Source organism: Netta rufina (genome assembly GCF_964035555.1).
Source record: "Netta rufina genome assembly, chromosome: 11".
NCBI lineage: Eukaryota > Metazoa > Chordata > Aves > Anseriformes > Anatidae > Netta > Netta rufina.
This window is the reverse complement of record NC_140134.1, coordinates 6,899,118-6,916,017: the sequence shown is the minus strand read 5'-3', so window position 1 is coordinate 6,916,017 and position 16,900 is coordinate 6,899,118. Positions and strand designations below refer to the sequence as shown.

The following is a 16,900-nucleotide window of genomic DNA, read 5'->3' as shown; positions in this document are numbered from 1 at the left end:
CTGAGCCGAGCGGTGCGGCAGGTGCTAGGAGCTTTACAAAATCCATTGCATGGCTTCACCTGTGCTCGTGCCGGGGCGCGGGGTCACCCTGGCCTGTGACCTGGCCGTGCCTTTCTAAAACAAAAAGGTGCTCTGGCGTCACTTCTGCCAACAGTCAGTGGATGGGGAACGGGAAAAACACCGGCCCCGCTTCTCTGGGGCGGCCGGGGGGCAGCCGCCGGGGATGCGCGCCCTGCCCGAGGAGACGCCCGCGGGCAGAGGAGGGGGAAAAGCGGGGGGGGGGGCTGCGCCCTCCCAGCCCAGCACCCCCCATTCCGCCCCGGAGCCCGGTGTCCACCCGGTCCCCACTTACCCCGGGGCTCCGCCGGTTCTCCTCAGGGTGTCTCTCCCGCGGCTCCTCCCCAGCCGCCCCTCAGGCGCCGCCGGGGCGGGCCATGGCCGGGCTCCCCTCAGAGCCCCGCGGCGCGCAGTGCCCTGTGTCGCAGGTGCTCCTCGAGGCACTGGATGGCGGCATCGTCCACCTGGGGGTCGAATTTGTTGGCCAAGAGGTGGTGCTGCCGGAGCATCCAGGGCACGTCCCCGGCCCCGTAGATGCAGACGGCGCGCTGGTAGCGGCCGGTGCAGGGCGGGTAGGGCGCTCCCTTGCTGGTGTCGCCCTCCAGGTACTGCCACTTGACCAGGCGGGGCAGGGCGTTCATGTCCGAGAGCTCGAACTTGTCGTTGTTGGGCAGGGCGCCCGGCACGCCGGGCACGCGGGTGAGGGTGGCCCAGACGTGCTCGTCGGGGCTGTAGGTGTCCTTGGCCCACTCGAGGAACCGCAGCACCGTGGGGTCCTCGAAGATGTGCTGCACGAAGGCCCGCGTCACCGCCACGTACGCGCTGCCCGTGAACATGGGCGAGCTGAGCGGCGACGGCTGCTTCTCGGTGGCCGTCTGCGAGATGGCCTCCCCCACTTCGTGGTGGTACTTCCAGCGCAGCTGCTTGTAGGACGATGGCTTCTCGGACTCCATGCTGTTCTGCCCCTGCAGCAGCTGGAGGGCGCGGACCATCTCCGCGTTGGTTTTGATGGGGAAGTCGGTGCCGCAGGTGTTGAGGACATAGCGCCACGGCACAGGGCTCCGCAGCAGGTCCTGCATGCAGTTGAGGTCAGCCTGCAGGCGTGACCAGGAGGCGTAGACCACCCTCTCCAGGCGGCTGGCCACAAAGACGTTGGGGAAGCAGGCGGCGATGGCCCTCACGGCCTCCTGGAAGGTGGCTGGGGACTTGCTGTCTACATGGACGCAGTAGACGTTCTGTGGCACATAGATGGACCGCAGGAGCCGCTCGAACATCTCAATTTTGTTGTGGATAACTATGGAGTAGGCAATGGGGAACGCGGCCTCCTCCTCACTCAGCGGGAACTCTAGGAAGCGCCGGGTCTCCTTGAAGCTGCTGCAGTCCTTCGTCATGTTCAGGTACACTTCGGGTGTGAGGGGTACCCTTTTGTTTCTATTCTCCAGGTTGCTGAGGAGTGCCTGCTGGATAGCCTGCTGGTCCCCGCTGACAACCCCCGAGCAGTTGATCCTTCGTCTGGAGGGCAGCTCCAGAGCCTGGCGGAGGTGGTCACGGCAGCGGGGGTGGGCATCACGGCAGGGCCGGGTGACACCGCGCAGTGCCAGGGCAATGACCAGCAGCAGGGAGCCAAGCAGCAGCGCGCCGCGTCGCCGTGCTGCTGGGAGCTTCCCCCTGCACAGCTGCATGCCCCCGCCGCTCCAACACGTGCGGCTCAGGGGCAATGTGCTGCACGGCCACAGCCACCAGCCTGTGCCTCACCTTGCCTCGCCCGGGCTCACCTCCTGGACTTGCTGGAAGGTGCAGTTGTTCAGTCAGCGTCGTCTGTACAGAGTAACCTGACAGCCTGGGTGCAGGGTTCCTGGGAAGGGTGAAGTAGTGGCTGGGTGTTCTCAGTGTAACCACAGGTGAATAAAAGGAAGTCACCTCCCTCCTTGTTGCGTAGCTGTTTGGTTTTTATCAGTACAGGAGGTTCTTGTCTATCTTTTATGTCTGTATATAAAAAGGAAATATTTTATCTTACCCCTGTCCAGTGTACAAAGCAAGGAAAATCCCCCTAGAATGCAATTCTGTGCAACACACTTTAAAAAAAAAAAAAAAAAAAAAGACATTAGTAGATGAGTTTGGATCTATACTGCTTTTCCAGAATTTACATCATGCAAACTTACAGGTCAGGGGAATGAGAGCAACAGCACTGTAGTCTGGAAGCCCAGCTGCAGCATGCTTTCTGCTGATCTGGAGCATTCATGGCTTTAGCGAAGGATTGCTGCAAAAGAAGTTGCGTAGCTTGGCAAAGTGGAAGTTCTGCTTCCACAGTGGGAGCAGAGGGTGAAGAAAGTGGTCATGGTTTATGAAAAATTGTCCTCAAAGTGTCCACTTTAATGAGGGAGTAAGAGAATATTGGTGTATCTTTGTGTGTACTTCCATGTACCTCTTGGCTAAGTATGAACAATTTATCATTTAATACAGAATAGGAGATAACTATTAAAACACACATTGTGCTGTGGTGAACAAAATGTCCCCTAGGTATTGCGGTCATCCTGAACCACTTTGGGGTTTGAACCAAGTGTTGGTACCTTGCTTCTAAAGCAGCACTGGTTTCAATAGTTTAAATGAGTAGAAAGTTCCATTAAAAAAAAAAAAAAAAAAAAAAATGAAACTGCAAAAGAATTGGACCATTTGTGTAAGACTACTTTGAAAAATAAGATAATAGAATTTGACTTTCCTAGCTGAAAGGAGAAAGGCAGGTTTTCTAAAATACAAGTAAAGCTGAATCTTTATTTGTTTAGGTCTGGATGTATCAAGAAACCAAACACAGAACATGCATCAGGACTGAGAACCAGTAATGTAAGTGTAATTCTACATGGCTTTTATAAAACAGCAGATGTTACATCTCCAATTTCAACACTTAGATTATTGGTTGAATTACAGCTTTAACCGATTTGGGAAGTAATTTTAGATGCCTGCAGATCAGAAATTCCAGTGGGCATTATGAAAGAAACAGATGTGATGTGGTAGACTATTTGCCATACATATATGTCTGTTTTCTTGTGCTAAGTACCAAAGTTAATGTCCCTGGGAGAAAAGGTGTGGGAAATGTAAACAAGACACCCTATGCTCAAATTGCTTTCTCAGGGCACGGAAGAAGTCAGTCCCATGTGTATTTGTTCCTTGCTCCTGCAGTTTGTTTCCAAGTTATCTTCAGCTTGCAGTAGAGAGTGGCTTCACCTGGAGAAAGTATTCCCTGATAATATTTGTTTCACTTGGTGTGGCTTCTGCCTATCCATGCAGCACTTCCCCTTCAGGTCATCTGTGCTAGGCTGTATCCTTGCAATGTTGTGTAGTCCTTGTTGTGCAAGTCCTTGTAGACTTGGGGGTTTTCTTTATCTGAAGTGGTCGCGGAATCGTAGAAAGGTTTGGGTTGGAAGCGACCTTAAAGATAATCTATTTCACCCCCCCTGCCATGGGAGGGGAAGGAGGAAGGATGACACATTACATATGCCTTTCTATTGATTCTGAATTGTAATTTCAGTATGCAAACATCCTCTTTTGCACAGCCACTACTTGTGGACTAGGAAACGAGCATATTGCATACATTGTAAATAATCTCTCCTACTTTAAAGTTCCAGCTTATCTCTATGTGTTATATCATTTAGTGTTGTGGCATTGAGTGAAATCCTCAAACTTTTAGTCCCACAGGAAATGCTGAATAAGTGACGACTCCACATGAGAGTTCTTGGATGGGTTTTCATATTTAATTCCAGTTATGAGCATTTTTGTGTTTCATTTTGGTGAAAATTATGGTTTTGTGATTCAGAATGCAGTGGTGTCTCTTACAAAAGTGTTTTTCAGGAATTTGAAAATAAACTGTAACTCTTTAATCAAATTTTTACATGAAGACAACTGTACTTCTTTGTTAAAAGCCAACAATAGGTAAATCTAACCTGAGACTTGAAAAATGTATTTTTAGTATTCTCATCAATAATCTTAAGGCTAACGGTGTATTTGGTCTCTGAACAGTGTTAAAAGCCTAATAAATAAATCCCCAAACTTTATTCTTAAAGGTGCATGAAAAGTTAATTAAATAACATGAATTAAATAACATTACCATTGTGTTAAATCTTTGTGCAAAGCTGCTTTTTACCAGGAAACAAATAGTAGCCTACACAACATAATACTTTGTTGGTAAAGTCCAAGATATAAGAAATTGTTTTCACCCTAAATAGGAATTAAAACCATTAATATTTATTTGTTTTTTTTTTTTTTTTTAAACCCATTAATATTTGTACTCTTTAACTGAAACTTCCAAAATGCTTCAGTCTAAACTGTGGGCTCAAAAAAAAAAGGGGGGGGAGGGGCTTTGGTTTTATTTAATGATTATGTATGTTTCCTTCCTTCTGAGTTGAAAAGTGACTGTTGAAAAGTGAGTTTAAAACAACTGTCCTACGATAAGGATACTATAATGCAATAGCATGGCAAGGATACTGTACTGTAGTACAAGCAATGTCTATTAGGTAACCTGCAGCCACATGATTATTGACATAAAGAGAACAGTAGCCTGTAGATATGGAAGAGGATGATTTAGCTGTATTAAATAATAAAATAACGCCATTAGTTAATAAATAAATAGAGAAGGAAAAAATGGAGCTGACTCAGGACTTCGAGGAATTAGCCTGAAGTGATGATAATTACAACATATAATGAAAGAATTTTTATATATGTAGATATAGTGTCAGTTGCTTCAGTATAACTTCTAAGAAGTACGTGGGAATACCAAGTTCTGTTAACCTAATAAACAGGTAATCTGAGTCCGAGCTTGTAAATGCTACAAAAAAGTCTTGCATGTTATACTCCATTACTTGTGTGGACTGAGTTTTGTTTTTAGCTTCATGGTCACAAAAGGCACAACGGTACTTTTTTAAGTTAGAATCTGTGCACTCTGTAACAGACTGGCTTGCAGTGTTTTTGAAGGACTCCACTTCTAAACTGTAATGCCTCTTTTAAACTACCAAGGCATTGTTGTCTTTATCTGTCAAGGCTGTCTGTAGAGGTGGGCCTTCATCCAAAGTGCCATTTCTTTGCAGGGCCACACTTTCTAGCCTGAAAGAAGTGGGCACCCAGCTGGTTTCCACATCAGTTTACGTTGTGCTCTGTCCTACAGAGCAGCTTACTAAGTTGCTGCCCAATGAGACTGAGAAGAAGGCTTGCAGGCCTCTCTGGTTGGCTACTTCTTCCTTTTTTTTCTTTTTCCCTCACCTTTGTGGTAGTGGTGTCCTGCTCACTGATCCCAACCTTCTCTGGCTCTGAGCTGTCTAGCTGAGATGTTCAAAGCTACTTGCTAGATACTTGCAGAAAAGCAGTTATGAGTAATTACAGCGCTTTCTTTTTCATTGTTTTGGGGGGGGGGGGATTTTGTCAGAACGTGTCTATTTAGCAGCTATGTACAGCATCCAAGCTAGAAGAAACAAAAGGATTCCTCTCTCTTCTTCATATAACCTACAGAAATTAATCTGTAGTCAGAATCAGTATCGTCCACGAAATGGCCTGTCGCTGAGGCAGATTCAGTACTTCCTTTGGCCCAGAAAATTGCTACCTCCTATGAAAAAAGTTTACCAATTCATACAGTGTTGACAACCTGGACAAAATTATTCACTTTTGTGTGTGTGTGTGTGTGGTCGATTCATTTCAGTGCTTCTGGTTGACTTACAGCTCTCTGAAAACTAATGGTGGGGTGGGCTACAGAACAAGTGTTTGACTGGAGGACGAAAAAGTCACTGAGTTCCTCTTTGCATAATGTCTTTTCCTTGCATCTGACCTTCAGTCAACAGAAATACCTCATGGATATCTACAGAGGGATGGACTGTTAGAAGTTCTCCTGGAGCTCAGAGGGATGAATTAGTCATTGCAAGCGACAGTGTAACAAAGGATACCAGGAAGTTAGTTAGCTTTGTGCCCTTGAGTAGCAGGTAGGCTGTCAGCTGCACTCCCACTCCCCTTCCTCAAATGGTCAGAGGGAGAAAATAAGATGGAGAAGATTGTGGGTTGAGCTAAAGACCATGAGCTCACTTACAAATCACAATTACAGGCAGAAAAGACTTGACTTGGGGAAAATTGGTTTACTTTATTGCCAGTTAAAATAGATTTGGATGAAGAGAAAAAACTAAAACACCTTCCCCCCATCCCACCCACTTTTTCCCAGGCTCAGCTTGAATCCTTCATTCCCAAATCTGTCTCCCCAGGGAGAGCTCAGGGAGCTGGGAAAACAAGGGTTGTGGTAAGTTCACATCAGCTCCCCTCTACCTATTTTCCTCCTCGTGCTTGTTCCCTGCTCCAGTGCGGGCCCTTCCCAGGGGCTGCAGTACTTTGTGAACTGCTGTAGCGTGGGTCTTCTCCACGGGCTTCAGTCCTTCGGGATAAGCCTGCTCCACAGTCAGCAGTTTCTGCTGCAAAGCCTGCTCCTGCCAGGCCTCTCTCCCTCCCCAGGCTGCTGCTTCATCCAGAGGATACCCACGGGCTTGGCAAGTGGTCCTCCGTGAGCTGCAGGGAAATGCCTGCTCTGCTGCCTGAAGCAGCTCTCCTCCCTCCTTCACTGGCCTTGGTGTTCACAGTGTTGTTTCTCACTCTTCCCTCTCTGCCCCTATTCCTCGCTCACATGCTACTGAGCAGTTTGTGTGTGTGTGTGTGTGTGTTTGTCCCCCTTCTTTTTTCCTTTTTTTCTCCTCTTATTTTTTTTTTTTCCCTTTTCCTCTTCCCAGAGGTGCCACTGACTGGCTCAGCTTTTTCTGCCTGGCATGGGACAGCCCTGGGTACGTTATCTAGGCCCCATCTGCCTCCTTTCCAAAACATTGCCACCTAAAACCAATACATTACCCTTTGTTTGTAAATTGATCCTCTTGTACTAATGGCTGGGAGGGAGCTAGGGAGAGGGCAGAGATCAGTGATAAAGGCATGACTTATATAAGGAAAAGGTTGTGAATATTTTTCTTGTTCTTGTCTTCCCCTTATTCCTCTTCCCACCCTCAGCTGACTATGTATTTGCAAAGAGAGGCTGATGGCTCTTGTTATCTTGGTGTGTGATGGTATGTTTCACAGCTGTAAGATGACTTATGATACAGTTAACTTGTTGAAGACAAGTATGTGATTATCCATACTGACATATAACACACCACCTAAAACATAAAGATCAGCGTGCTGTTTCTCTCAGAGTTGTATGGACTAATTATGTGACAAGTGTTTGCCTACTTGAAGCCTGAAAAATGATTTTGCAGACCCACCTAAAAATCCTTAAGGCTGGTTCTGATATTGCAGTAACTTTAGTTAGGTAATGAAGTGTCATTAAACAAAATTAGTGATATTCCCACTGACTGTTACTTGAGCAAAATTGTTCCTAAATGTACTCCATGCATAATTTGCTGTTAAGTAATTGTGTTAGAATATAGTAGTTGTTCTATTGTGAAGTGCTGCATTCCACTTTCTTTGTGTGTTGGCATAAGGGAATTTGCTTATTTGTGTCATCTAGAAATGGACATTTTCTAAAAGGACTGTTTTTTTATTTAATCAGTGCTTCCTTTGAACAATGCTAATAAGAAATCAGTTTTCTATTTTATTGGATATTCAGACCTTTTTTCTTTTTTTACTGACTGCGCTGTTGTGATATTTTATTTACAAAATCATGGAATCGTTCTTGGACTATAGTTTCAAGGCTTAAAGTTTTAAAATTACTGACAGGTTTTTGAAAAAACAGATGATAATCCTCCCAGTGCTTGCCTTTGGAGAGCAGAAGTTTGGTGTTCTTTTTCTCTTGATTCTGGCACATCTTGCTTTTCTGTGAGTGAGTGAAAAAGTGAGCAAGGAAGTCCTTTGGTATAAAAGTAAATCTAGTAAAGCTTATGTAAACATGTAAGTATTATATGCGTATACTTTACTATGTTGTAGACTTCAACATGACATTTGAATGGTCTTATGCAGGTTTTGCTTTTTGAAATTCAAACCCATCTTTACAAATCTTAGCTTGTATTTTCTTTTTGTTTTCTTGACTGAATTACGTGGCTCAGTCCTTTATTCTCTAACATGCCCACCTGTATTTTTAGTAGCTACTAATACTGCATCCACAGTCGCATCATCTTTGGTTGTTTTGAAGACGAATTAATGATTAACTCAATCCGAGGAAACTGGTAGATGTCAATTTTTAAGAGATTGAAATCCATTTTTAAAAAAATTGACATCAATTTTAGATGTCAATTTTTAAGCTTTATTGAAGGTTTGTGACGCTTAGCATGAAAGCACATGCAATACTTCTGACTCAGTCACTACACGGATATAAGTCAGAGCATGAAATAGCAACATAAACTAAGTAAAAATCAAAATGCAGACACACTTAAAAGATGGCTAACAGTTTCTGTTTGGTAACTGAGCACTGCAGATTTTGATCACTTTACAGTTACAGGTTCAATGCCCCACTGTTTTTGGACCTCTGCGGAAATCTTACTGGAGGTGAAGAATTTTTGCTTTCATCCAAGGCAAAATAGCTGGATTGTATGGAATAACAGTGAGTATGGCTTTGAAGTAAGATTAAGCAGGTAGTCATAATCAACATATAATCAGCAGAATGTTTCCTGTTAGCTTAAGGTTTAATCAAAAAGTGAACTGTCATGATAAAGTATAATCCTAAATCACACTGTGTATAATACAGCAAAAAAAGGGGGGAAAGTCACTACTCACCATATGCAGATTGCTGAAGAGACAGGGAAATAGTGGGAAGATGCTGGTAAAAGTGTTTAAAAATAAATCCTTCAAACAACTTTTACAACAATCACTATTTCTGACTGTGGTGTCTAACACTGGAAGCTGGTCCTGTGGGGCAAAAAAAAGAACCTGTTTTTTTCCCGAAGGGTATAACACAAGGAAAACACAGTGATACTGGGGATAATAAATACATTATTTCATGCCTCATTGTTTTTAGAAAAGGATTGCTTCATACAGTGTAGGAACTATAAACAAAACAGCAAACAAAACTCTCTTAGATAGAAGATAAAGGCATTCAGAGACATAGGAATAAAAAATCAAGAAGAAGGAAAAATAATTTTGTAAGTTTATCACAACAAAAAAAAAACATGATAACTAACCTATTGAAGAGACTATTTCTTAATAAAGGATAAAGGAGTTCCTGAACAAGACAGAAGTGTTACAAAGGGAGTTTGATAATCATAGAATAGTCATAGAAGTGTGTTAACTTGGTCCCTTGCTTTATTGGCAACTAAATACTACTTTGAACTTCTTCTGTGATAAAACTGTGTGATGTCGTAAACATCATGGTATCAATGTACAGAATGAGGGTTAGTACATGGACTGTGTCCAAAGTTTTTGTTAATGCAATACATTTTCTTTATATCTCTGTGGCTGCCCAGAAACACATCTGAATATGCTTAGTGCTACACAAGGAGTTTGTCCAGTTGTTGAATTAGGTCACGTGTCTTGGGCTTAGTGAGTTCAGCAAATTTTACTTGAATGTCTGTTGAAATGATGCAGAGCAGTTCTTCCATTCGCACTCAGGAAATGCAGTATGAGCAAAGCTGCAAGAGAAATCAGCAAGGGAAAAGTGATTGTTAGCTGGAACTGGTGTGGGCTATTCACTTGCTACAGAGGTTACTGCAGTGTGCTGTACTTAGAGCTGTTCTGCAAAGAGACACAAACATTTCAGAGGAGCTTGAGTGCCCCTGCCTCCTGCTACACAGGACCTATCAACCATAAAATTGATAGGCAGTGGGGGGAATGCAGTTGTAGGAGAGTGTTGTGCTACTTTTTCGTTGTTTCAGGTGATCTATTTGCTTCCCATAAAACTTTTTTATCCTCACCGCTTTAAAAATTTCCTGTATATTTGGTGTACTAATTTCCTCTCTGTTCAGTGGTGATAGTGTTAGAGACCAACACACAAATCAGTACCAATAAATCTGAGCTAAGGCACATGAATCCAAGAACTCTTTTTAACTGAAGACAGGCGGTGGAGGGCAGAGGATGAATGGAGAAATTGGTTTGCATTTTTCTTTAAACAGCAATAAATTCACTAGCTTAAGCCTGAACCTCTTAGTTCTGGCTTGCTCGGTCGTTAGTTAGCTAAAAAACATGTGGTGTCCTGACTCTGCTTGTTGAAATAGTTTGTGTATGTGAGTGAGAGTTTTAGTGCTTAGGCATTTCTGCTGGTTTTTGGATCACGTTAATATGTCTAGTGCGAGCAATGAATAGTATTTCCAGGTCATTTCACTCATCTATTTCCAACAATTGTGCTGTTGTCATGATTAGCAATGAATCACTTTCTCTCTGGACTGCATCCTGGTCAGTAAGTCCTACTTTAGAGCCAAGATCTTTAAGGTTATGAAATAAAAATATTTATTCCAATAAATATCTGCAGCTCTAGTTATTAGGTAGCTTGCTGAAAAGTGAGATAAATACTGTAAGATTTTTTTTTTCAGTAAAAAAATTGATTCTTATGAGTTAACCGAGCTAGCTCATTAACGTCTTTGTCACAAGTGAGATGAAGCTTTGCAGACTGTTTCAGAAAAGAGCTGCTAAAATAGATTTTAAAGCAGTACTCCCCACACTCTGCTTTTTTCCCCAAAATGATTCCTGAGGAATGTATGTAAACAAACAAAAACAACAACAAAAAACACCTTTAGGTTTGAAAGAAGCATTTTGCAGTATGTAAGCACATAAAAGATGAGAATGTTTGGGACTCTTTATGACTAATCATACAGCAATTCTTGGGCAATGTAGGCTGAGTTCATCCAAGGTGGTGAGTTTGAATTTTTTTTTTCGGTGGTTAGTCCAAAACCAACAGAGAACCACCACCACCACCACCCTTTGCACAGGTATGTTTTAGCAAACAATAGATCACGGACTGAAACAACGTGTTCAGTAAGAGTACTAACGTTCCTTTATTTCAGGAAGGTTATGGTTCATGATCTAGGAAGTACTTGAAAATAGTATAGCAGAAAGGGCTGCAGTGTTCTGTACTTAAAATGGAGAGATCCTAGTGCTGATGTGTAAATACTGACTGATGCTATGACTTGATGCCCTCTGCCATGCCACTGCAGAACAGAATAGCTAAAATATTGATATCCTTGTCCATGTGCAGCTGACACACAGTATTAGCCACTGGAAAAGCTAGTGGACAAGAGGGAAGGGAGAATGTGTGTCATCGGTACCCCTTTTTTCAAATATGCTTCAGGTCCAGAAGGATGTCCTGACCACAAGCCCCTTTCCCAGGAGATAAGCAGTAAATGCTTTCCATGACTAGAAAGAATGTCACAGGCATGTATTAGAGATTCTGTTGAGAGAGACGTCCTCTGAAGGTAGGACTTGTGCACTAGGATTTTTGTAGCACTTAAAACCCAGTGACCTTTCAGTAAAAAGAGCAATGAATTCCCATGGGGATGTGTGTGAGGACACAAGTCTAGCTGTCCCAGTTTCTTGTCTGTGATGTTACCAGGTGTTTAGAGGAACATAATGCAAGTATTGTGGTTCTTCTGGGGCATGCTCTCCTAGTTTTCAATTCAGGGAGTTTCTGAGATGGGGATGGCATTCCTGTGTTTAATCTCACAATATGTACATTGCTTGAAACAATTTACTTAGCTCTAGAGGTGCCAAACCCACAGCAAGGCACTAAATCCATAACAAAACTAAACGGTGTCGGAAATCTATGGAGCTTTCTCAGTAAGGCTGAGCATGAGATTTTCCTAAGCAGAATTCCAATTTCCTTTCTTTCCTTCATACAGGGATCGTTGTAAACTGCTTGCCCAAATGCTTAGGGATTACCTGAACGTCATCAGTGTTCTGTATGCTACTGATTTTAAAACTGCAGATGCGCTCAAAAGACTTAGGTGGAGTGACAAGTTACAAATGTATTTACAAAAAAAAAACACCTGCAAAGTGTGTTTTTCGTATTTTACAACTTTCTTTAGCTTTTTTTTTTAGTGTAAGAAATAGTGGAAAATTTTATAATAATAATAATAATAATAATAGTGCAAACCTTAAAAAGAAGTTTTCAGATGTTCCAAGAAAATATTCTTGAAGTGTATCACACTTGTTTGCAATTCCTAGATATTTCTGAGTAATTGCAGCGTTATTTGCTTTTCCTTTCAACGTCAGGATCCACAGAAGGTTGGTGGTGTGGGTGGATTTCTCTGCAACCCCCAACACCAAGTGGATGGGCTGAAGGCTGAGACTAACTTCGACAAAGACCCCTTTGAAATAAATGTTGCATTTCCTATTTTAGCTTTATCATCAGGTGTTCTGTCAGCCAGCTGAGTTAGGGAATCTGGCAGATCAGGTATATATTGCAGGATCTACTGCTAATACATTTCTGCTCCTAACTCATATTTCTAATTAAACCAAAGTTAATTTATAGCTCAGGGAACTGGCTACCTTCCTTGAACTAGCCCTGTTCTTCAGCTGTAGGTGAAGAGTTCAACTGTAGCTGAAATTCTTTTATTGTTTCTGGTAGATGATTCAAATAATGAGAGTGAGGCATTCTGCCAATTGCTAATTCTGGACTTCAGTTAAATAATTTATTTTGTGTACATATAAATATACTTAACATAAAGGTAATAGGCCTCTTCAGAGCAGTGTCAGATGTAATAGTCAATAATATTACACTCTGTCATGGTGAAAAAGCTGTGTGTGTCTGATTAGTTTATATAAATGTAATCTAGGTATTTGCTACATTCCTTTGTAACCTGTAAAGGTTTTCCAATACGCTGCTGAATGGTGTGAACACAAAAGTATTATGAGAGACAACTTGCAACTATAATCAACAAATCCTGTTTTGTCTTTCAATAAATATTTTAACTTAGACACTGCCTCACACTTACAAGTACTGTACAGCATATTGTCTGTTATGTTTTGGCATGCCTGTGGATATCCTTGAATTTTCTCCTGCACCTAGGTACTACTTTTTCTCTATACGTGCGCTCCCATCTCTCCAAAGCTCAATCCTACTGTGACTCAGGACTCTAGCTTGCTTTTAGTGTAGAGCAATTTCTGAGTTTAGGAGTTATGTCTACTGAAAACAAAATGAAAACAAAGTTTCAAGAGAAAAAAAGAAGAAAGGATCCCTAACTAAAATAATCACTAAGATCAGCACTGCTGGCTAGGGAGGAAGAACAGCTTTGTGTTCTTTTCAAAACTCTTATGAAATGCTGCAGGTTCTGGTGGATTATTTGCTTTGGGCAGCACCATTTTTGACACAAATGCAAATTTTGAAACAAATTACAAAATATATGACTTTTTTTTTTTCCAAATTTAAAAACTATTGTTGACTGTAAATGTGTGGTTCAGGTAAAAGCAGGTGTATTTTCTCTTCTACGGATTTGTGATTCATTCTCTGAAATGAGTGAGAAGACTTTTTTTGTTTTGTTTTGTTTTTTTGTTTGTTTGTTTGTTTGTTTTTGTCACTGTGCAGAATCATAAATTATTGCTGAACAAGTTTTTTTTTGTTTTAAAATATGTGAATGTAATGTTCTAGGGAAAGAGCCTGCTTGGCAGTGATACAATAACTTGGTGGTCTCCGTTTTCTAAAGAACACCATAGCTTTTAGCGTAGCACTTAGCTGGACAAAATAAACCCACTCATACCTTTGTTAGATGATGAAGGAAGTTCTTCGCTCGGAGGTGAGGCACTGGACCAGGTTGCCCAGAGAAGCTGTGGATGCTCCATCCTTGGAGGAAGTGTTCAAGATCAGGTTGGGGGAGGTCCTGAGCAACCTGATGCAGAGAGTGGCACCAGACAAATCAAACTTCCCTTCAAGATTTTTTAGGGATGGTCAGAGAGCTAACCTGAGACTTTGGGAGTAAGATTAATTTTCAAGTTTAGCCGTGGCAAAAGGCAATGCCATTTGATTTCTTGATACTACATTGTTACAGTCCTTATGTGGAATTGATTTTGTCTCCCAGGGGTTTTCTGAAGTTAAATATTTTCACTGTGTAACCTCTGTTACAGTACGAGCTGTTGTGTGAGCACCTCAGCCTCAGTTATGAAGACAATCTTCGTCACCTAGATCAGCACTTTGGCTCACTCATGGCACCTGGAGGGATCAGGTCTGTACATGTAAGAGATCTGCTGAAAAATGTGCAGTAATGTCTTCACTGAAGGGGACCTATGAACTAAGATGTGCAGGCATCCAAATCCTCTGGCTCCCTCAGAACCCCTTGTGCTCACTACTATGACCCCACTCTTCTTTCTTTTCAACCTTCTGCCATTCACAAGCCTCCACAGAAATCTCTTATCTCTCTTATCTGGAATCTCCTTTGCTTTTATGACAGCTGCTTGGCAGTGAACAGATTTATCTTACATGAAACGAAGTTTGATATTTGATATTCTGATAACCTGTGCACACGCTGTGCAGATGGGAGGGTGTGGGAGAAGCACATGGGCCAGTGTGTGGTCTCCATTTGATCCAGGGGCTGCATGTCATTATGGTTTGACCTGGAGTGGGGGATCATGAAATGCTTTCTGGTACAGCTTGTGCTAGGTTGCAAGATTGAATCACAGCTGCTGCCCAGAATGGCCACAAGTGTCATCCTGCATATGGTGGGGCATTTGGGGGTAAAGATCTGCTGGCCGGAGGCTGATTTTTAAAGCAACAGTCTGGCACCAAAAGGGCACTGCAACTGTGCCTTCAATAAGGCTATATTACCCTATATTACCCTATTCAGTAGATCTTGCTGAAATGGCTTCACCTCCGTCTTGTAGGAAATGAAGTGTACTGTGTGAGGAAAGTGCCCTAGCAGTACTTTGGGATGAAGATAGTCAAGGAGGTATCTCATAAACTGTAGTATGTTGTTTAGCTTGCTGAAAGTCAACAACATAGGTAACAGCTGCATTTATGTGATCTTAAGTCTAGGCTTGATCTGGCAAAATCTGCATCTTAGCAAACCCTCCAGTGTAAACATGATTTTGCCAGTATAAAAGCTGTGTGATTAAATCAGCCCTGCTTATGGGACTTAAGGAGGTGGCATAATAGTTCTTTTCAGGATAAACTGCTTCTCGGTACAGGGGTTGGCCAGCAGCTATTTGATTTAGTGATATAGGCCATTCTTTATACAATAGTGGTGACATAGATCACTTGCTATGCTAGAAAAAGGCCTTGTAGTATAGATGTGCACTCAATATTTATTTGCATTGTTTTCTGATCATCCTTAAATGAAAAGGAGATTATTTTCTACTTTCAACGGCATAGTGTGAATGAAAAGAGGCTGCAGCTATTTCTCAACTTTGTACAGTGAATAATGTAGTATCTGTATAGCTGCATTACTCCATTGTATAAATAATTTATGTTGTATATGAAAATGGAATTGGCTCTAACTGAATGATTCCATGCAAGGTCTTGATAAATACGATCTTCCCATTTGCTGAGAAATTAACCAGATGAACAGCTAGTCCAAACCAATTCCCAAGGAGTCACCCCAGATTTGGTTTATGATGGGATAACAACTAGATTCATTGACACTGTTTCCAGTAAATGTTCTTTCGGTCGGGCTGTATTGAAACCAAGACTGTTGATGGTAATATCATTCTGGTGTTATCTCGGAATGCAGATATAGTTCAACCTCAGGTCCCTGAGGATAATCAAGCTGCTTGACTACTGTTGGTCTTTCGTTCTATAGCATAGCAGCTGTGTTTGTGTCTGCTGTTAACATTTTTATTAGACACTTCTGCTTAGTGCAATGCAGGGGAAAGGGCACACTTGCAATCCCTTTTGGGCAGCTTAATTCCTGGTAAATCCTGTGTTACCTTTCTGAGGTGGCCAGTTCTGTATTCCTCTGACAGTCTGGCAGAGTTCTAGGCTTAACTGAGTTACAGAAGCAGAGTAAACGTGTTGAGAGTAGTAAAAGGCTTAGCAGGTACGTGCACCTTGTATATCCAGAGAATGTTCTTTTCTGTGGTGGAGGTCACAGGCCTGAATCTCTTGCATCCCATGTGAGCCCCCTGATGATACTTCGAGACATTTTTTAGCTTGGTTTAGGGGAGGTCCTGTTATCTCCTGGAGGAATTTGATCCCATAATGCATGCAGAGTGGGAAGGGTCTTCTCAGTTGTCTTGGTTTTCAGGTCCTAGGTCAATGCAATAGTCACAGTCTCCTTTCTTTTGAAACCTGTTTTCAAACCTATTGTTCTTCCTCCCAGTTGAATGTGCTCTAGGGATTTCCTTATAGTTCCTGTAGCAGTTCCTGGTCTGTTTCATAGAAGTGTGTTACTCAACATTTTTTTGTAATGTTCATACGGAGGGTAGCTATGGCTGGGTGGAGGCTTCTCCTCTGTGAAATGAAGGTGTGTGCTTTCTGTGTGTTATCACAAATACCTGATTAATTAAATAGTCTGTTTGACGTCTACTAGCTGATAGAAAATTTACCTTGTCTACACAACTTATTTTCAATGTTACCTATCAAACACTTTCCTTTTTCATATAGGCTTAAATCCACATTACTCATAACTTTGGTTATGATCTGTTTACTGATGATCATTTAAAAAAAAAAAGTGTTTTGCAGTAAGATACACTTCAGGCTTCTGGTTCTGTTGGTGGTGAGCAAAATAAGCTCAAAACTTCCTCGGCTGTTCATTTAGCCCTGCGGAAGATTTGTTCTTTTATTTATCAGTTTACTTAGTTTGCAATAAGTGGTTCCTGGAACTCTTGATAAATATTAAAAAAAAAAAAAAAAAATGAAAAAAATAAAAATCCAGCCATGTTTGACCACCAGGATAGACACAACTAATGAATAGGAATTGTTGCTGCATTGCAATTGTGGTTTAACCCACCAGGCAGCTAAGCACCACACAGCCATTGGTTCGCTCCCTGC

The 16,900-nt window shown here is 42.2% G+C and overlaps 1 protein-coding gene across 1 annotated transcript; it reads right to left on the bottom strand.

The window, feature by feature from the left end:
* Window positions 1-449: 449 nt before the first annotated feature.
* Window positions 450-1,739, bottom strand: GCNT3 (glucosaminyl (N-acetyl) transferase 3, mucin type; the record flags this gene model as incomplete). The annotated part of the gene is made up of 1 exon (XM_084293057.1): window positions 450-1,739. The coding sequence occupies one exon, from the start codon at window positions 1,737-1,739 to the stop codon at window positions 450-452; it is 1,290 nt and encodes a 429-aa protein (XP_084149183.1).
* Between the last annotated feature and the right edge of the window lie 15,161 nt (window positions 1,740-16,900).